Source organism: Geotrypetes seraphini, chromosome 7 (genome assembly GCF_902459505.1).
Source record: "Geotrypetes seraphini chromosome 7, aGeoSer1.1, whole genome shotgun sequence".
NCBI classification, from domain to species: domain Eukaryota; kingdom Metazoa; phylum Chordata; class Amphibia; order Gymnophiona; family Dermophiidae; genus Geotrypetes; species Geotrypetes seraphini.
This window is the reverse complement of record NC_047090.1, coordinates 13,725,121-13,746,969: the sequence shown is the minus strand read 5'-3', so window position 1 is coordinate 13,746,969 and position 21,849 is coordinate 13,725,121. Positions and strand designations below refer to the sequence as shown.

At 44.3% G+C, this 21,849-nt stretch overlaps 2 protein-coding genes across 2 annotated transcripts in view; one reads left to right on the top strand and one right to left on the bottom strand.

The window, feature by feature from the left end:
• Nucleotides 1-9,334: 9,334 nt before the first annotated feature.
• LOC117363828 (pre-mRNA-splicing factor 38A) lies at nt 9,335-13,220 on the top strand. Its single transcript, XM_033952230.1, has one exon. The coding sequence runs from the start codon at nt 9,501-9,503 to the stop codon at nt 10,437-10,439; it is 939 nt and encodes a 312-aa protein (XP_033808121.1). The 5' UTR covers nt 9,335-9,500; the 3' UTR covers nt 10,440-13,220.
• A 3,203-nt stretch (nt 13,221-16,423) lies between these two features.
• Nucleotides 16,424-21,849, bottom strand: part of FRS2 (fibroblast growth factor receptor substrate 2) — a 40,846-nt gene continuing 35,420 nt past the window's right edge. Inside the window, exons 6-7 of the mRNA XM_033950983.1 lie at nt 20,775-20,938; nt 16,424-18,716 (exon numbers count right to left, since the gene is read on the bottom strand). Coding sequence (XP_033806874.1) covers nt 17,739-18,716; nt 20,775-20,938 — 1,142 coding nt within the window. The 3' untranslated portion in view covers nt 16,424-17,738. The remainder of the gene's footprint in view (nt 18,717-20,774; nt 20,939-21,849) is intronic.

The following is a 21,849-nucleotide window of genomic DNA, read 5'->3' as shown; positions in this document are numbered from 1 at the left end:
GCCGGTGGGATTTTTTTCCCTTAAATAAGTGAAGTGACCCTTAAGTGCTCCTCCTTTCGGGGGCAGAAGAGGAGTGCGAATAGCTCTCGTGGGTCTGGGGCTGAGGATAATGGGCCATTAAAATCTACACCCAGTTTTGGAAAAAAAAAAGTTGATCTTATTTGATCGGGCGCGGCCTGCAGCCGCCGCCGCCCAGCATGAGAAGACTTCCTCCCGCTAGCTGGGTCGCTCCTGGCTGTGTGCGTGGAGCCTTCGGTGCCGCCGGCTGCTCCCCCTCCCTCCCTCCCGCAGGGGCTTTCGGGCGTGATGAAACGATCAGATAGACGAGGCCGGGGCGCGGGCGAGCGGACTCTCGGGTCTGCCGCCGAGGCCCCGGCGCTGAGTTGCCCAGATACTCTAATCCGAAGCCCCACGGCGAGGTGGGGGGAGACGCGCCAGAGAACCGCGGCCTAAGCGCACCGGCCGTTCTGCGCCCGGGTCTCCAGCATCTCTCTCCTTCCCGCGCTTATTTCTGCTGAGCTCAAACAAAAACTACGGGTTTGCTCTTGAGCGCGCGCGTGCGTCCTCTCCCTGCTCTAATGAGCTTACAAACTGGCCAAAAGGTGCTCAGGTGGGAGAATAATAAGGCGGGTCCGTTGGAGTTTGGAATTGAAACCAGCTTCAAAGGAGTGGGACCTTAGAGTCTGCATTTAAATACAGCACTACCGTGTTTCCTCGAAAATAAGACTGCCTTATGTTAAGTTTGGGCCCAAAAAGGCACTAGGTCTTATTTTGGGGGTAGCTTTTCTTTTTTTCATGTACAATGACTCCCCCCCTCCCCCCAATTCTTCCTATGTCATTTCTCTCCCCTACATGTGCAGCATCTTTCCTCCCCTCTCACCCATTCCCTTCTGCAGTGGCTTTCTATCCTTCCCTTTGCAGTTTGTATTCTCCCTGCCCTCCGTGAGACCAAAATACAGTACCTTGTAACAAGCGGCAGCGTCGCAGCAATGTAGACAGGCTGCTTCGTGGCTTTCTCCTTTTTAATACATTTTTTAAGAAAAAAATTTCTACATTTTTAATTAATTTCCATAATGATTTACTGTACTAATTTTATAGTTGTGTCTCCAAAAAAATGTAACTAGGGAACACTAGTTAGACACCTTTTAGGTCTGAGAGACAGCAGAAACAACTCAACAGTATATTAATATAAACCAGAAGTTTTAGACTGACTGAAATTTAAACTCATAATTTTAATTACCAGCATATAAGAGTCACCCCATATTTTAATAATATCCTTTTACCACTTATATTATGATGAAGTTTAATCTGTACAGACAGAGCATCTCAACTGTCTTAAGCACACCTGGCCAACTGGGATTTTAGGATTACCTCCATAAATGTGTATTTTAGAGATCAGGTGCATGGAAATGTTTCTCATACCTTTTCATTATGGTAATCCTGAAATTTTTGATTTGACTTTTAATGAATTATAGGACAAAGTGGTGGTTAAGGCGATGGACTACACAACCATTGGTGCCTCCATGCAGATTCAAATCCTGGTGACTCTGGTGCAGCTTGTTTCTTTAAAAAAATATAGTGGAATTAGAAAAGGTTCAAAGAAGAGCAACCAAAATGATAAAAGGGGATAGATCTCATATGAAGGAAAAACTAAAGGCTCCTCCTACAAAGCAACAGTAGTGATTCTCCTACAGCAAATGCACTGAAACCCATAAGAATTGATTGAGCTCTAGCGCATTTGCCATGGCAGATAGCTGAGGAAACGATAGGACTAAGGTTAACAAAATCCTGAGTGGTGTATAACAGGTAAAAGTGAGTTGATTTTCAAAGACCATGGGGACACAATGAAATGACATGGAAATATTTTAACAAAACCAAAATCGAACTGCAGGAAATGTACAAGGTACAGGGATTTTTATTCAAATCAATAAAGTTTTGTATCCAAAATTAGTCCTTGACATTAAATTATGTGCTCAGCTCTCTTCCCTTCTGGAGCAGCCAGCTCCTTCGGCATGGGATTATCTTCGGGTTCTGGGATCAATGGTTGCCATGTTGGATGTGCTTCCTTGAGTGAGGGTGCACATGCATCCTTTACAACATGCTTTGCTCTGTCGCTGGTTTCTACACAGGGCTGCCTTGCAGACCCATCTATCTTGGACTCTGGAGCCGAGCAAGCATGGCCAGGTAAGCCACCACTACCATCACCTTAGTGAAATCTTGGGAGCCACAGTCACGCGCTGAACATCCAAAAAAGGCCTCCACTTTTCAGAGCCTTTCTTTGGCATGAGAAAGTATATGGAGTATCTGAGCACGAGAGGTCAGGCGATACTGGGACCATAGTTTGAAATTCCAGCAAACATTGAATGGTGGTTGGAATTCCGAGCACTTTGTCCGGGCAATCTGAGCAAGCCCATTTACCAATCTGTCAGAGGTCGAGCAAATTCCAGTTTGTAATCTGACCAAATAAACTCCAAGATCCACTGAGCGGGTGTAACGCAGCACTAAAGTCGGGAGGCTAGGAACATCTGTAGCCATTACACCAGCATTGGTAGCCCTAAGAAAACACCTGCGATGTGTCACTTGCACATGGCTGGAAGTGCTGGGTGCCAAGAAATCAGAATGACCAGAACCCCAGTTGGGCTGGATCTGCTATCAGGCCGAGTCATAGGATGATGGTCCAATCTAGAATCCATGAAATCTTCCAGACCTCTGCCAAACAATCACAGCTCCTGAAAAGGCAGCCCAGCCAAAGGAGCCTTGAAAGTGGAAGCAGCAGCCCACTGCGGGCAGACATGGATTACTCCGACACCTGAGTCAGACTCACATAAGGGCATAACAATGCATCCAGCATATAAACTGTGCTCGTCAAAAGAAAATTGATAAGAGGGAACCACCGCCTCACTTTCCAGAGTGCGCTTTTGAGCGTGACTCATGAGCAACACAAAACTTTGCCAAAGCAGCTTTAATGCCTAAGGCAGCTACGTCAAAGAGCTTCCTGAGGACCACCTCCACACGGCAAACCTGTATATCTTCCAATACAAAACCACCCACATTGGGGGGAGAGGTGCATTTTGTCGCTACCAAATATCCATCCTGGGCTGAACCAAAGTTGCTGACATTCCCTTGCCGTAAAATCCCAGCATGGTATAGCTTTAGCAAAAGTCAGAGCACCCTCTGGAGAATTAAACTGCACCAAGACCAAAAAGCACATATCAGGGCACCAGGGGAAGGTAGTAAGTGTACACAAAGCCAGGTGGAAGAACTGGCCGGAGCTGGCTGAGAGACCAAAAGATTTGTAAAGATTCAGAAAGGTCTGGCAAAGCCGCAAATTCAAATAGGTGCAGGCTCGTGAGAGCATTTCCAGACTCCCCAAACCCCAAGAGGATCCACAGATCTAGCACAATCCCTTATCTCCCATCCCAGGAAGTGCTGCACCTGCAAATAAGGGGTCAGCAAGCAAATCATCCGCATCCCCCAGATCAGGGTCAGGCAGCGCAAGCATAGCGGCAGGATAAGTCTAGAACATATCCAAAGGAGTAATGCCACTGAGAGATGCCATGTAGGCAGATTGGAACTGCGCAGGGGGGGGGGGTCACGTGATGCACTCAACCTAAGCAGACGTGTCTCAGCACATCTCCTGACCCCAGAACTCTTTATTCGGCTTTTTTTTATTTTATATTTTGTCCTGCGGGACTGTGCAGGGGAAAAGCACAGTGGTCTGAAATCCAGAGCATTACAATTTCAAAAATGTTGCAAAGGTGTCCTTACCATCACACTCTTCAGGATTTCTACTTAAACATACGTTCAATTAGGAATAAGTCACAGCTGGTCAAAGACTGACTGGAAGAAGCCAACCCTGATTTTGTTCTAACGGAAACTTGATTGGTCGCAGACAACGACATTATTATACGCGACTGTCTGCCCCCGGGATTAAAAATTTTATCTCTACCCAGAAGCAGAGGCAAAGGAGGAGGATTAGCCATCATCCTAAAAGAATCTTTCAAGTCACAATCCTAGCCTCAAACTCCTCAGCGAACCTCAAAATCATATCCTGTAAACTCTGGACAGATCAGTTAGAAGACACTCTAATAATCACCTTATTCTACATTCCTCCTAAGAAATGGCCAGCAGCCAAAGACATTTTCCATGAATTTCTCCTCACAAATTCTACACTAGGCCCACACAACCTACTGGCAGGTGATCTAAACATTCATCTTGAGCAGACAGAGCAGGGTGACTCCAAAGATCTAATTTCCTTCATTTCTTCACTTGATTTCTTTGTTTTCCTGCACGGGATATACCTTTTGTAGAAGGGAATGATAGTTTTAATTTTTGGGAGGATCTGGTGGAATTAGGGTTTGAGGAATTCCAAAAGAGTGGGATAACGGGAGGAAGGATGCCGTGTAGGATCTTGAAGGCTAAGCAGGCATATTTAAAGAGGGTACAGGAAGCCAGTGAAGCTTGGACAGGAGTGGTGAAACATGGTCGAATTTACTTTTTGCGAAAATAAGCTTAGCTGCGGCATTCTGAATCTGCTGAAGTCTATGGAGGTTTTTCTTAGTTAGGCTTAAGTAGATGGAGTTGCAATAATCCAATCTGGAGAGGATGATGGATTGTACAAGGACGGCGAAGTGATTTTGATGAAAGCAGGATCTAACTTTTCTCAGCATATGAAGGCTAAAAAAGCATTTTTTTTTACCAAGGAGTTGAGGTGGTCATTGAAGGAAAGAGAAGAATCTATGATGATGCCCAGGACTTTACTTGAAAACTCGAGCTGAAGAGTGGGGCCGGAAGGCAATAGGATGGAGGTGGTAAATGGTCTAATATTGGGCCGAGCCAAAGTAATTTTGTTTTGGACTCATTCAGTTTCATTTGTACAGAGTGGGCCCAGGATTGGAGGTTCATTATACATGCGGGATAAGTTCTCAGCGAGGTTAGTGAGGTTCGAGTCGGTCTCGAGGAGGATAAGGATGTCGTCGGCATAGGTGTAGAGTTTCTAGGGGGGGATAGATGAATGAGTTTTCTAATTTGGGAGTAGGTCAGCGAAAGAAGGGGGGGCCACTAGTCTATCAAAGAATGTTGTGGAAAACTATCCAGGGCAGGATGGTCAATTGTGCTGAACCCAGTCCCCAAAAACCTTTTTCTGCCTGGTTTCAGCCAAAAGGTTATTTTAATTTTCAGTCCAAATCAGTAAATAGTATAGCTACTCAAAATCCTAAAAAGAGGCCAACAGTATAACAAAAAGATCCCAGCTGCTCATAAATAGAGACAGACTCTATATCTCAACCTGCAACCAGAGAATATCAGTTACTAGGCTTATAGCTGGGCTATCATTGATAACCGTCTTATTTTCTCTGTGAGCAATATTTAAATTACAATAGTATACAGCATAAGTTAATATGTAAAAAATTTTGTAATTTAAATATTGCTCACAGAGAAAATAAGACGGTTATCAATGATAGCCCAGCTATGATATGCTCTGGTTGCAGGCTTTGGGCACTTGAGATATAGAGTCTGTCTCTATTTATGAGCAGCTGGGATCTTTTTATTTTAATTTTCAACCACGTATTTTCAGTGGAAGCCAAAATTTTGTGCTTTGTTCCATTTGTTTGCCTCCCTCTCCACTTGTAGCATCCCCTGGGTCTATCTCACAAGCACTGCCCATTCCAGTTCTATTCTCAAAATTACTGCCATCACTAGACCACCAGAGATTGTATGGAGTCCTGGCAGGAGGGGAAGGCTACTCTTGTGTTTTTCATTTTTTTTTCTGTACTGTGACTACAAGTGATGTAGTTTTGACCTTGCAGAATAATTTATGTTACAGTGCTCCAAATAAATGCTTTTGATACAAAATTTTTGCAGAAATTTAAATTTGTAAGTTTGGGATAATAAGCTCCTTAAGATCTCTATAGAGTTATATCAGTTGTCACACCAAATGCAGCATCAAGTCAAACACTGTGAAAGAACAGTGGCTTTTAGCTGCTGTTTCCATTAAATAAATAAATTAGCTGCAGTCTATAGTGTGGAGGCTATAGTAAAATACAGTCTTTAAATTATATTCTGACTTGGATACTGTTTAGCAAAGGGATGCAGAGTGCAGACTGCAAGCTCTGACAATCTTCAATGGCCCTCACTAATTTACTTACCGGCTCAAAACTTTCAGTCTCAGTGGCAGTTTTGGTTGGTCTCCCAACCTTTTTATGGCTGTACCAGCATAATTGTGGCCAAATAAAACTGCGTGACCCCCTAAAGATGCAGAATGATGATACACAAATGGAAAGCCCATCCAAGTAATGACCCCACTTGGGAGTCCTCCCAACCCATACCTTGGAAAGCTCTGCTCTATTGTGTTAAAACACAGAATCACTTCCATTGTTTGAGAGGTCTGACAATATTTAGCAGTAGTTATTTTAGAAGTATTAGAAGAATGCAGGATAGCCAATATTAAATACATCTTGCTAACTCTAAGTCCAAAGATGTCTGTTGGAGCACAATCTCCAGGAGGAGTAGGCCTAGGCTTAGATGCACTAAAGTCAGCAATCTTCAAACGAATTGTCACTAAACCGGTTTTGAGTGGTTTAGCGATGATTGGATTTGTTGACCTGATGCAGAAAACGGCTCACTGCATGGTTTTCTGCAGGATCGCTCATTCTCAGATCCAGCCATGAAAATAAAGTATTTAATATTGAAATACCATCTAAACTAGCAGAGTGACTGATGCTCTAACATGGCTTCCCGATGCACATAAAAAAGCGATCACTTTTAGCAATCAGAAAAGTGATTGGTCAAAACCAGTTGCTCTACCTTACCCAGTGATTAAAAAAAAAAAAGAAAAAGCTTGCTGCCCCAAACAGCTGAGTGGCAGGAGGCTGCTTTGGGGCTTCCCCTTCCTCTCAGGTGTTCAGGCTTCCCCTGCCTCTCAGCTGTTCAGGTTTCCCCTACTGGCTCTACGTACGTGTGCGAGTCACTCTCATAGCGATCAATCGAATGGGAGAAAGAGATTACGACGAGCCTCTGTGCAAATGATTTGCATGCAAAAATTTTTTGTGCATCAACAGCTCTTTTATAATCGGCCAAAAATCAGATTGGAGCGGATCCTGTTTGGTGCATCTAGGCCCTAGTGGTTAGAGCAGCTGCCTCATCACCCTGAGGTTGTGACTCCGAATGTACACCACTTAGGTTATAAGTGGTCTATAAATGCTAAAAATAAATAAAAATGTGGATTGTCACTACAGCTGTGTGTGAATCTGGGCAAGTCACTTAACACTTCATTGCCCAGGTATAAAATAAGAACCTGTCTAAAAAATATGTATATCAAACATGTAATGGGAGCCATAAATTATATACTAGGCATTCAAATTCAAAATTATCCCAAATGCTAATTTTATTTATTTATTCAATTTTCTATACCGTTCTCCCAAGGGAGCTCAGAACGGTTTACATTAATTTATTCAGGTACTCAAGATTCACAATCTATCTAATGTACCTGGGGCGATGGGGGGATTAGGTGACTTGCCCAGGGTCACAAGGAGCAGCGTGGCTTTGAACCCAGAACCTCAGGGTGCTGAGGCTGTAGCATTAACCACTGCACTACTCTAGAAATCAAAATGTAGCAAAAGTGAGCCAAGTCTAGGACAGTCAAGCCACTGTGACATCACCGATGAGGTTGGCTCTTATTGGTGGAATGAGGCATTATGATGTCACAATACCAGCTCTGGTTATCAGAGGCTGAAACTCTTCCCACTTTATTTATTCAATTTTCTCTACTGTTCTCCCAAAGGAGCTCAGAACAGTTTACATGAATTTATTCAGGTACTCAAGCATGTTTCCTTGTCTGTCCTAGTGGACTCACAATCTATCTAACGTACCTGGGGCAATGGGAGGATTAAGTGACTTTCTCAGGATCACAAGGAGCACCCTGGGTTTGAACCCACAACCTCAGGGTGCTGAGGCTGTAGCTTTAACCACTGAGCCACACTCCCCCTTTAATGCCACTTAAAATTTTATTTCATTGATAAACGCTCAAATATTCAATAAATAACTATAATGTAATGTAATGTAATGTAATTTATTTCTTATATACCGCTACATCCGTTAGGTTCTAAGCGGTTTACAGAAAATATACATTAAGATTAGAAATAAGAAAGGTACTTGGAAAATTCCCTTACTGTCCCGAAGGCTCACAATCTAACTAAAGTACCTGGAGGGTAATAGTGAAGTGAAAAGTAGAGTTAGAGGAAAAATAAAAATAAAATAAACATTTTAAAAAGACAGCATTGATCTAAATACTTTGGAAGGTTGAAGAGAGGAGAGAAAGGAATAGAAGCAGAATGGGTCAGCGTCAGTGATGAAGTGGAGCAAGTAAGTTTAGGAGGAGCGATTGACGTATCCAGAAAGGGCTTCTTCTGGCCGACAGTCCCAGGATGCCTATGTCTCCTCCCCTGCGATGTTCTCCCATCCATGCATTCCCTCCCAGACACACTGCCCGTGCCCCAGCCGCTCCAAGGAGGCTGCCCCAGATGAGGTCCACGGTGAATGCAGGATTCTCTCCTCTGCGGGAAAGCCACCCGGAACCGACAGTCGATCTTCTTAGCGGATTGCAGGGGGGAAGAGTTCACACTCTTGGTAGGATCGGGTCTGAGTGCTCTCGGTGGTTGTGGCTGGTCTCATTGCTGCTTAGATGTAACCATAGGTAACTGAGCACTTGATACTTATTTATTTATTGAATATTTGAGCGTTTATCACAGGGTAAAAGTGATATAAAAACGAAATAAAAATGAAAGCAGACGAGAAAGCCCCCACTCCCACCCGCCCAGGGTCTTGGCCCAGCCCCTCAAAGAGACCAGAGGTGCGATAGGCGACATCGAGCATCCTCCAGGCCGTGGAAAAACCTGGCGTCCCACCATGACACCGCCAGGCTGAGCCACAGAAAGCGAGCGCGTGCCACAACCCAACTGTCAGAGCCCGGAACCAGGGCCAGAGGCAGGAAGTGACCTCACGAGGCGCAGGCGCACCGTGAACGAAATCACGCTTCAGGGGTAGGGTTTTTTGTTTCCTAGATTCCGCCCCACCCCCATTTTATAAGCGTTTCTGTTATTATGTGTGGTTGGGACTATTATTGATATTTACTCGTTGCTTTATAACCTTTGTTAGGAGTGAAAATTTCAATAAACTTATAGTTTAAAAAAAAAAAAAGTTTTGCCGGTCTGATATCCACCCCCGAATCCTCCAGGTGGCGGAGGTGACGCCCAGCAGCACAGTCTGTAAAGCGCATGTCCGGAAGTGCGACAGTAAAGGAGCTTTTTTTTTCCCTGCGTGATGCGCATGTCCGGAAGTGTGAACGGAGAGCGGGAGTTGGGTGTTTGTGTGAGAGACTGCGCGAGCGGGTCGTGTTTTGCGTGATTGTGTGCGTGAGGCGCGAGCGGGCCGTGTTTTGTGTGATTCGGTGCGAGCAAGACGTGTTTTGCGAGGCGTTGTGCGTAGGCGGGGCTTCCGTAAACATGGCGAATCGCACGGTGAAAGATGCCCACAGTATCCATGGCACTAATCCTCAGTACCTGGTGGAGAAGATCATCCGTACGCGGATCTACGAGTCGAAATATTGGAAGGAAGAATGCTTCGGGCTGACGGCTGAACTTGTCGTGGACAAAGCCATGGAGCTGAAATACGTTGGTGGTGTTTATGGAGGAAACATAAAACCTACTCCTTTCCTATGCTTGACCCTGAAAATGCTCCAGATTCAACCAGAGAAAGATATCATTGTTGAGTTTATAAAGAATGAAGATTTCAAGTATGTCAGAATGTTGGGGGCCTTATATATGAGACTAACAGGCATAGCCACTGATTGCTACAAATACCTTGAACCACTGTACAATGATTATCGGAAAATAAAGAGCCAAAACAGGAATGGAGAATTTGAATTGATGCACGTAGATGAATTCATAGACGAACTCCTGCATAGTGAGCGTGTTTGTGATATCATTTTACCTCGGCTGCAGAAACGTTATGTGCTAGAAGAAGCTGAGCAACTGGAGACTCGTATTAGCGCTTTAGAAGAAGATATGGATGACGTGGAGTCCAGTGAAGATGATGATGATGACGATGAAAAGATGGACAGAGTCCCATCACCTGATCACCACAGAAGAAGTTATCGAGACTTAGACAGACCACGCAGATCTCCTTCACCACGCTATCGGAGGAGTCGAAGCAGATCTCCAAGAAGGCGAAGCCGCTCTCCAAAGCGGAGGAGCCCCTCACCACGCCGGGAACGACATCGTAGTAAAAGTCCAAGGCGCCACAGAAGCAGATCCAGAGAAAGGCGCCACCGATCAAGATCCAAATCTCCAGGGCACCATCGAAGCCACAGACACAGAAGCCATTCTAAATCACCTGAAAGGTCAAAGAAAAGTCACAAGAGGAGTCGGCGTGCTAATGAATAGCAGAATAAGTGGAGCCAAGCTTCAGGATCCACTTTGGAACGGCTCAACTGGTTTATTTCTAAAAACTTTTCTTTTACCCTACGACACTTTTTTTTTTTCTTTTAATTCTATTTTGGGAACAAAATCTGAAACTAAATATTAAAGACATGTGCTGTGTTGCCGGTGGGATTTTTTCCCCTTAAATAAGTGAAGTGACCCTTAAGTGCTCCTCCTTTCGGGGGCAGAAGAGGAGTGCGAATAGCTCTCGTGGGTCTGGGGCTGAGGATAATGGGCCATTAAAATCTACACCCAGTTTTGGAAAAAAAAAAAAAAGTTGATCTTATTTGATCGGGCGCAGCCTGCAGCCGCCGCCGCCCGGCATGAGAAGACTTCCTCCCGCTAGCTGGGTCGCTCCTGGCCGTGTGCGCGGAGCCTTCGGTGCCGCCGGCTGCTCCCCCTCCCTCCCTCCCGCAGGGGCAGGCATGATGAAACGATCAGATAGACGAGGCCGGGGCGCGGGCGAGCGGACTCTCGGGTCTGCCGCCGAGGCCCCGGCGCTGAGTTGCCCAGATACTCTGATCCGAAGCCCTGCGGCGAGGTGGGGGAGACGCGCCAGAGAACCGCAGCCTAAGCGCACCGGCCGTTCTGCGCCTGCGCCCGGGTCTCCAGCATCTCTCTCCTTCCCGCGCTTATTTCTGCTGAGCTCAAACAAAAACTACGGGTTTGCTCTTAAGCGCGCGCGTGCGTCCTCTCCCTGCTCTAATGAGCTTACAAACTGGCCAAAAGGTGCTCAGGTGGGAGAATAATAAGGCGGGAATTGAAACCAGCTTCAAAGGAGTGGGACCTTAGAGTCTGCATTTAAATACAGCACTACCGTGTTTCCCCGAAAATAAGACTGCCTTATGTTAAGTTTGGGCCGAAAAAGGCACTAGGTCTTATTTTGGGGGTAGCTTTTCTTTTTTTCATGTACAATGACTCCCCCCCAATTCTTCCTATGTCATTTCTCTCCCCTACATGTGCAGCATCTTTCCTCCCCTCTCACCCATTCCCTTCTGCAGTGGCTTTCTATCCTTCCCTTTGCAGTTTGTATTCTCCCTGCCCTCCGTGAGACCAAAATACAGTACCTTGTAACAAGCGGCAGCGTCGCAGCAATGTAGACAGGCTGCTTCGTGGCTTTCTCCTGCCCGGGCGCGTTTGCTGCATTGCTGAAGACATTATCAGTGATGCAGCAGTGGAACATCCAGGCAGAGGGCCGCGAAGCAGCCTGTCTACATTACTGCGATGCTTCTGTTTGTTACAAGGTACAGTATTTTGGTCTCGCGGAGAAGCGCTGCTGCCGGCAACTAGGGCTTATTTTCAGGGAAATATGGTATATATACTTAAAAGAAGCTCCAACCTCTTTCAGCCACCTACTGAAAATTTGCTGGCCTATAGGACATGACAGCATAACGCACCCCCTTTTTAATACATTTTTTAAGAAAAAAATTTCTACATTTTTAATTAATTTCCATAATGATTTACTGTACTAATTTTATAGTTGTGTCTCCAAAAAAATGTAACTAGGGAACACTAGTTAGACACCTTTTAGGTCTGAGAGACAGCAGAAACAACTCAACAGTATATTAATATAAACCAGAAGTTTTAGACTGACTGAAATTTAAACTCATAATTTTAATTACCAGCATATAAGAGTCACCCCATATTTTAATAATATCCTTTAACCATACATTTTCAAAAATGTTGCAAAGGTGTCCTTACCATCACACTCTTCAGGATTTCTACTTAAACATACGTTCAATTAGGAATAAGTCACAGCTGGTCAAAGACTGACTGGAAGAAGCCAACCCTGATTTTGTTCTAACGGAAACTTGATTGGTCGCAGACAACGACATTATTATACGCGACTGTCTGCCCCCGGGATTAAAAATTTTATCTCTACCCAGAAGCAGAGGCAAAGGAGGAGGATTAGCCATCATCCTAAAAGAATCTTTCAAGTCCACAATCCTAGCCTCAAACTCCTCAGCGAACCTCGAAATCATATCCTGTAAACTCTGGACAGATCAGTTAGAAGACACTCTAATAATCACCTTATTCTACATTCCTCCTAAGAAATGGCCAGCAGCCAAAGACATTTTCCATGAATTTCTCCTCACAAATTCTACACTAGGCCCACACAACCTACTGGCAGGTGATCTAAACATTCATCTTGAGCAAACAGAGCAGGGTGACTCCAAAGATCTAATTTCCTTCATTTCTTCACTTGATTTCTTTGTGCCGCCTCCAGAAAAGACCCACCAAAAAGGCCACCAGTTAGATCTTGTAACTTTTTCCACCAAAGAACCAGCCAATCCCAAGATTTACTGGAACAAAGTCATATGGACCGACTCGCTATGGTCAGACCACCGTTTATGCAGTTTCAATTTCTACTGGCAAGTAAGACGCCCCCCACACAAACCCAAGGTGACAAAAAGACCTAAAAATGGTTGCTAGCAGAGGTATGGTGAACCCAATAGCATTCTGGTCACACTATGACCTATCTTTAGCCCAGACTCAGACTCCTGGACCAACATGAGTACACAAATATTAAACAAAATGGCCCCCACTAAACTAAGAAAAATAAGAAACAAGAATCTGGATGGCTGGTACGATACCGAGTAAGGAAATATGAAACAGGAGTTACGGAAACCCGAAAGACAATGGTTGAAATTGGGGGACAGTGTAGGGAGGTCAAATTGGAGACTAAAATTAAATAAAAAAAAAAACTAATAATAAAGAAACGCTCTAACTTTAACGCTAAAAAAATTGGATCGCCGAACACCAATAGTAGAAATCTCTTTGAATTAGTCAACAATTTCTATGACATACAGGCCTTATCCTGTCCTACCCTTGATTCCCCACCATCTGCAGATGACCTGGCTGAATTTTTCAACAACAAAATCATCAATTTGAGATCCAAACTAGTGGGCTCCTCAACCAACCTTTTGGACTACTCGGTTGCCCAACACAAAGATGACCCTAGGGTAGACATGGCCTGGAATAACTTCACTACACCATCCTGGTAGCAATTCTCCAAACATTACGCGAAATACGCCGTTTCCTACTACAGATTAGATTGCTGCCCCCCAAACATTATGAAAGTCGCTCCAATCTCTTTCAAAGCCAAGCTATACAACTGGCTCTCCTCTCTCTTACTAACCGGTACTTTCCCTGAGGATCTAGGCCAGATTTTGATCACCCCAATCGTAAAAAACCCTAGAGAATCTACCAAACTGACATCTAATTACAGACCAATTGCGAGCACTCCCCTATTCGTCAAGCTAATGGAAGGGCTGGTCAACCAGGATCTAGTATTGTATCTGGACAAATTTAGCGTACTGCATGACTATCAGTCTGGTTTTCGTTACGGATTCAGCACCGAAACTGTCATGGCATCACTTCTAGACTTCATACCTTATTCAGCCAGGGTACAAGTGCTCTTATCCTGCAACTAGACCTAAGTAGTGCCTTCGATCTAGTTGACCATGCTATTCTGATTGCCTGTCTTCAGGTAACGTATTAAAATGGTTTTGGGGGTTTCTGAGCAAACGGTCATATCAAGTCTACAGTGACAATAAAATATCCTTTAGTTGGGTTAACTCTAGCGGAGTCCCGCAGGGCTCTCCTCTTTCCCACACATTGTTCAACATCTACCTTGCCTCACTGGGGAACCTATTACATAGCTTAAAGGTTAAATTTTATATCTATGCTGACGATATCACCATTGTTATTCCCCTTACTTCTCTGGCCTCCGAGATAAAGATTCATCTATCATCCATTCTAAATGAAATCGAACGATGGATGACCTAATTCAAATTGAAGCTCAACACCGACAAAACTAAATTTTTCCTGGCAAGCCCTAATGACAAAATCAAAGACTCCTTGATCTCCCTGAATGGTCAGGACTTCCCTATTGACCACTCCATTAAAATCCTGGGAGTCACCTTGGACCGTCACCTCATTCTAAATGCACACACAGACTTACTAGTTAAAAAATGCTTTTCGGTTCTATGGAAACTCAGAACCATCAGAAAATACTTTGATGCACCATCCTTCCGCTTACTGGTTCAATCATCCATCATGAGCTTGCTCGATTATTGCAATATTATTTACTTAGGTTCCTTCAAAAAAAATATTCTAAGAGTTATTCAAAATTCGGCAGTTCGACTGATCTTTAGGCTGAAAAAATGGGAGCATATAAGCCCCTACTATCAAAGACTCCATTGGCTGCCCCTTGAGGCGTGAATCCTGTTTAAGTTTGCTTGTCTATGTTATAAATCAATATTTGGTCTGGCTCCCACTTACCTGGTTTCCCACTTCAATCTGGCAAATTATCTTAGGCCCACACAAAGAATTCATCTGTTCACCTATCCGACAATAAAAGCCTGCCACTACAAAAGATTCTTGGACAGAACTCTTGCCTTCCAGGCAGGCAAATGGAACGACTGGCTTAGTAACATTTTCGCGCACTCTTCATCCTACTTCAATTTTAGAAAACTATTAAAAACAAGTCTGTTCAATAGATTTGTTAACTAAGAATCTTCTCATCACTTCTTATTCAATCCTGTAACCCTATGAACCTTTTAGCTTTCATATTCTTTATTATGTAAGATTGTATTGCTGACTTTGATTGTAACCTCTTCGCTGATTGTCCAGCGCCTCTTGCTGTAAACCGCCTCGAACTTATATGGCTTTGGCGGTATATAAGAATAAAATTATTATTATTATTAAACTGAGTTTTTCTGAGGTTGTGAAGGGTCCGTAGCCTGGCAGAAGAAATTACCAGCCTTGCCAAGCCCCGAAACCCATGAAAGCCACACAGCTGGGCTAGCTGAGCATTTGGTAATCTGCTTCAGAAGGGGAGAGGCTAAGCTAGACACTGTGCCCCCCCCCAATGTGGTACCAAAATGCTCTAAAAACGCTAAAATTGTGCAATCCTGGCAAGAATCGACAAGAGGAGAACCCAAGGATTCCATCCCAGCAAGTTTCCAGGCAAATCTTGCAGTTTTGAAGAAGCAGGGAGCTTTAGAAAATAAAATAGCTAAAAATCCAAGATGGCTGTTGTCACAAAATTCGCACCAAAATCGCAATATTTTTTACATTTCCCAAATTCAAAAAACAGCTATTTTTTGCCTCTCACTTTTCACACCTCCCCCTCCCCCCCCCCCCCCCCCGATGTCTCTCACAGCCTGCATTCTGCTCTCTCACAGTAACTGGATGAGAATAATCACTGTCGCAATGCTGGGAATGTTCCTATAAAGCTGATCTTCGGGCTGCCAGTCAGATTGCAATGTCCAACTATACCTCCACCCTTGTGGACCGCTGAGTCTCCTAAGGGCATCTAACAGCCTGCACTCAACCCCCGATGAACAGAAGGTGAGAACACCTCAGGGATGGCCCTATCCAGAGAAAACTATGCAGGCTGGCCAACAGGTACCCAGAGGGATTGGCCTGTCAGCTACAGACCGAAGTTTGTGAATTCTCAAGAAGGCAGAGCTTTCAAATTGCTCCAAGCACTAAATTACATCGAAATAAAATGGGGAGAGTAGAACACACACAACTGCATCTATGCATGCATAAGGAAAAACCTCTAGAGGGCTCTAAATTGCACCGTGAAGTACTACAGAGGCAGAGTGAAAAATCCGTAGTGGATTCCTTCTGCAGCCATGCGACTAAAGGGAAATAACCCTACTGTCTAGAATGTCTCACCTCTTGCACTGGACTATATATTAGTAATATAGGCTTTCTTTATCATAGCCAAGCTACAAAACTCATTAACTAATCTGTTCTAATACCTTGCAAGATCTGAAATGTTTTTATTTACTGTTTTGCAGATAACGAACCTGAGTATTTGCTATGAAACTACATGCAATGACCTTGTCAAAAAGCTCAGTTCTTTTTTGTTTGTAAGCATGCACTATTCCTTATGTCTAAGCCACTGTCAAGAAAAAGCAAGTCACACAGGCTCCTGCAATGCAAAATCAACATTTTATTGCCATGCTACAAAAGATATGTTGGCACTGAGGACTTAGTTATTTTGTCAATTTCACATAGCTCATTTTTGACCATGAACATTTGGTAAGCTATATATCAAATACCTGAAAATGCAAGATAAAGTGTCACTATGCTGATGTGAAACTGCATTAAAACTGCGTACCTTCTGTTTCTGCATAGTATCTCTTTTCCTAACTTAAAATGAAACTATCCTGGAATGTTTCTAACAAATTAATCTGAAATGGCCAATAGTTCAGAGATATTTCACTGAAAAATTTGGCAATGGCACAGTTGCTGTTAAATGGAATTTTTTTTTTCAATATAAAAGAAACTTTAAAAAAAAATCTAGTAAACTACCTTTGTACAAAGATGCTATGTTTATGCTTTTAAGTAGGAATGAAAACCTTACAAGTTATAATGCAAATTAGGGCATACAATAATCTTACAATATAATACACTGTGATAACAGGAAGGACCATAAAACAAAATTTTGGCCTTTATTAAGGTATAATTTGCATTTAATCAATGCAGTTGTGGCACACTGGTTCCTACTGCATCACCTGCTACCAGTTGGCTTTCATGTTAGAGCTGGACTGATTTCTACCTGAACACCTACAGTTTTAGCTCAAGATGCAGTGGTTTTCAATTGCCCTAATGATGCTACAGCAGGACATGGTACGTGCATGAAGGGGCTACATGCCTGCTGACTGGGGCACAGTGTATTGGGGGGGGGGGAGTGGCTGGACAATATACAGTTTTTCTTTACCCAACACATCTGCTGTACATTCCATAACTGCGTACCGATGTCTTGCATGTGATGAGGGCCTGTGATCAGATTTTGACAAACCGCTAGGAAAATAGAAATAAAGGTTGTACCAAATACATACTGTGTATACCTCACAAGTGGCATTGCAATAATGTAGGTTGGCCTGCCACTAATTGTACATAAACAAGGCTTTATAAAATGTTAAAACTAAACACAAAAAGTTAGGCAGAGGTCCAGAAGGTCATTCAGCTCAAAACTGGCATGTCCTTTCAACCCTATGCAATTAAATAGGCACTGTGAAAGTGGCAATGCAGCTATACAGTACATCTCGCTACTACACAACAACTGCTTTTAGGAGTACCTGCTCTATATTAAATTCCCTTTCCAGAAGCAAATGATGCATTCAGAAACATTGTATATCAGTCTACAAAAGTTTTAGTGTTTAAAAATGAAAATGACACGCTTGCATCCTCATTTTTCAAAATGTCCCCCAAAAGGTGCACATCGAGTGACGTCTCCCAGGCTCACATGGGCAGGTCAGTGCTGTTGTGTCTGGTTTTCCTAGATGTGCCGTCATCTCGCGGTAGCGCTTTCTGCAAGCTCGACATAGCAGCAGTCCTTTCAATGTCAATTACAGCATACAGCTCCGTGCGCCGGGTCGGAGTCTGTGGAAGTGGAGTGGTAGGGGTTTTTGGAGTCTGAGGGTTATCCGAGTCACTGCCACCTTCCAAGTCAACCTGAATGTAGTTGAGCTGTCTGTGTTCTAAACTCGGGCGTCGGATATCAAAATTGAATACTGTAGGTGTACAATCCCGACGCCTCGAATATTCTATTTTGTGAGCACTTGACGGAACTGTTACATTCTCGGTGTTCACATAGTTGTGCATTGGATCAAAGCTATTATGGTAGCCATTTAGAGATGGGGTCTTTGGTCCTAAATTGTCCTCTTCATCCCTACTTAGCTTTCGGGCCTCCCAAACTGGAGGAAGAGAGGGCAAGTTTTCATAGTTTAGCAAAGCAGTTCTCCTTTGAGCCGAGTTGTTGATGTTCTGTGCATCCGAGGTACTGGCCGATGTCAGACGACCTCTCCTTGCTCCTGAGGCACTAGGAATGGATAAGCCATTAATATTTTCATACACCAGTTTATTGCCAGAGGGTGCCTCTCTGCGTTCGTCACTGTCATAGCCAGTGTCCCAGTCGGTGTTATTCATATTGCTGCTACCGTCCCCGTTGCTACTGCCGCCGCCACCACCTTGTTCTTCCACGAGCCCTTCCTGTTTCTCCTTTTCCATTAACTGTCTTTGAACAGGAGTCGGTCCTAAAACAAATTTCACTCCTTCAGGCTCCAGAAAAACCTGAGCGTCTCTGTCTGGGACACTAGGCAGATCTTCTTTTGCTTTGTTGCCTTCGGTGTCGGAAAGCCTTAATGCCAGTGGAGTATGTGCATTGGATCTGTTCTTCCCTTCTTCCTGTACCCCAGTTGTGTTCACATATGTATGTACCTGCATATGGAAACAAAATGAATTTTAAAAGTATAAATTATGTTGAGATATGTAGCAAATCAGAAAAGGTCTACAAAGCTTTAGATAATTTATTACTGCTGGGAGCTAGAGAAAACACTGGACATGCGACAGAATTCAAGGCAGCTATTACTCAAGAAATATACTCCTTGAATGATGGCAAACCGCCCCCCCCCCCCCCAAACTGCCCCTACAGTAACAGCCAGTCACCACTAGAAGTATCTCCAGCACAAGCTGCATCTTCTTCATGAGGCTCTTACAGTGCTTTCTCTGTACACATACAGGATAGAATAGGATAGGATAGAAAGAGAGAACAAAGCCCCAAAATACTAACAGTTCAGTATAAGGATTTCCTAATGGGAAACAGTATGAGAAGGCCCACATAAACAAACCTTGCCTTGCAAAAACAAACAGCACCAATGCTCCACTATAAAACAGTCTTGAGAGGCGTCAAGTTTCCTCGCTCCTGCCTAATTCAAAACTATTTCTCAAATACCAAGAAACACTATTAATGTGTGACATGCCAAGGGGACCCAACAAGGAGAGTGTGGTGTAGTGGTCAGAGCTATGGCCTCAAACACTCTGAGGTTCTGGGTTCAAACCTGCGCTGTTCCCCGTGACCATGGGCAAGTCCCTTAATCCTCCATTGCCCGAGGTATATTAGATAGCTTGTGAGCCCATCAGGACAGATAAGAAAAATGCTTGAAGTACCTGAATGTAAACTGATTTGAGTGTGGTTGTAAAGCTACAAAGACGGTATACAAATCCCAGGCCCTTTCCTCTATCAATAGTTATCCAGAAACAACAGTATGTCACAGAAGCACTATATAAGGATTCAAAATCATCCTGGTTAAGGTATGGCTAATTCTATAGGTTTGCTGTTCATTCATTTTTAGACATTTCAGTTTCTGTGTTCAGGCTAAAGATATGTTTCCAAGGCGTTAAGATCAAAAATGTCAGATCAAGAGTCTCAGAAGCTATCAGGAGAACCATGTATTTTTTGTAGCCCAGGAAGGAAAAGACAGTAAATCAAAAATGGAAGCCAACAAAGTTTCTCTTTTGGCAGACATTTTTGGTTACACAAAGTTTACTTGAAGAGGAACTGAGTAGGCCATAATTTTAGTAAACAAAACAAGTTTTAGCCTTACAGTTTGCTAAATAGGTTGTCAATAGAGAAAAGAGGTACCGTATGTACACCGATCCGCATATAAACTGAGGTAACCTTTTCCCCCCCCCCCAAAAGAAGAAAAAAGGTTGACTTAAATATAAACCCATGGTTTATATTTAAGTACCGGTACAGGGCAGAAACGACTCTTCCTCCTTGGTGTCCTGTCTACTGACTCTGCAGCCAAACAGCCAGCCAGTCCACACACACCCCTTCCCGTTACGGGCCCCCCCCCCTTTCCAGATCCACCACAGGCCTGCAGTACTGCCCTGGTGATCCAGTGGAGCGGGGAACCAGAGTTGCCTTCAATCCCTCCCTCCTGGCAGCTTTGTGCAACTAGCCCTTTCCGCCCCTCCCAGTCCGGTGGTCCAGCGGTGAGGCGGGGCAGGAGCAATCTCTTTACACTCCTGCCCGGCAGTCTCCATAGTGAAAAAATGACTGCCATGAGTCTCGCCAAGTTTGCCATAGGATCTCGCGGCCGTCATTTTTTCACTAAGGAGATTGCCAGGCAGGAGCGTAAAAGGATCACTCCTGCCCTGCCTCACCGTTGGACCACTGGGGACCTAAGGTGGACCACTGGGGACCTAAGGTAGACCTACAGGGGGACCGGGAGAGGTGGGCTAGCTGCGCAGTTGCTGAGAGGGAGGGATTGACGGCAGCTCCGGCTCCCTGCACCACCAGGGCAGTACTGGAGGGCTGCAGTGGGTTCGGAATGGGGTTAGCTCAAATATAAACCAAGTCCCCTATTTTTGTGCCAAGTTTTTGGCCCAAAAATCTCAGTTTATATTCGAGTATATACGGTAAATCAACAATTTAAAAGATTAGAAGTAAAATTAGCATACTGACAAAGGAAATTATGTAACAAAATAACTCACGTGTTCCTCTGCCACAAGCAATGGATGGGTTGACTCTTCACCCACTGAAGGAAGTCGTGTACTTCCTACAGAAGGATGTCTGCTAGAAGGATGTGACGAAGCATCTCCAAACGACGGATATCTGGGATACCCATTGGGTAAACTTGGTCCACTAAAACCTGGAGCTGATTAAAATGGACAAAAATTGTAAGGACGACTGTTGTAAACTTGTTCCGTCACAACTTTAAATACATAAACCATCTTATACAGTCCATTCTCGTTATTCACATATTCCTGGTGCAAGATTTTGTATATATGCAGTTGCATCAATTGCTATCAATATTCCCCATTTGTGCCATTGAATTTGCCAAATGGCTCTTAAAAATGCACTTTGGAGTGGCGGGCCTGCTAGCCGGAGGGTGTAAGCATCCCTACAGCCTGACTTTCTCATACTAGGTACAGGGGTTGGGGGCTGCAGCCTTGGGGGGGTAAGCTTTGCAGGGTATCGGTGGTTCCAGGGGGAGGGGTTCGGGACGGGCAGGAGGGAGTGGGCATCCCTCCTGCTCAGTTGCTTCAATTGGGGGGAAGGGTTTGGGGGAAGCAGGAAGTGGGCATCCCTCCTGCCGATTTTGCCAGGACTTGGGGGGGGTCTCCTGCCACAGTCACTCAGCTGATCTCGGCAGAGGGATTCCCTTGCCATGATCAGCTGATGGCAAGGCATCAGGCACAATTCTCTAACCGGAGCCTGTGACATGGGCACCAGTTAGAGAATTGAGGTGGTAGGCGGGGTTAGGCATCTGTCCATTAGGGCAAACGTGATTCTGTAAAGGACGCCAGTGTGCGATTCTCAGCCGCTTCTTAGGTGGCTGTCGAGTCTGGTGTCCTATACAGAATCTGCCCCCATGTGTTTAAGTTATAAATACAACACGGCTGTGGTAAATGCAAACAACCCTTGGCATCTTTTGGACATATGTTCTGGACATGCCCGCTGGTGTCTGCCTTTTGGTTGCAATTGGTATCTACAGTGGCCCAGATTTGGGGATGCTCCTGGAGACTCCATCCGAGTTTCCTCATCACTCTACAGATTCGTTTTCAT

What these genes read in the sequence shown, in the direction of transcription:
- LOC117363828 (XM_033952230.1), top strand. Translation starts at nt 9,501, where the DNA reads ATGGCGAATCGCACGGTGAAAGATGCCCACAGTATCCATGGCACTAAT.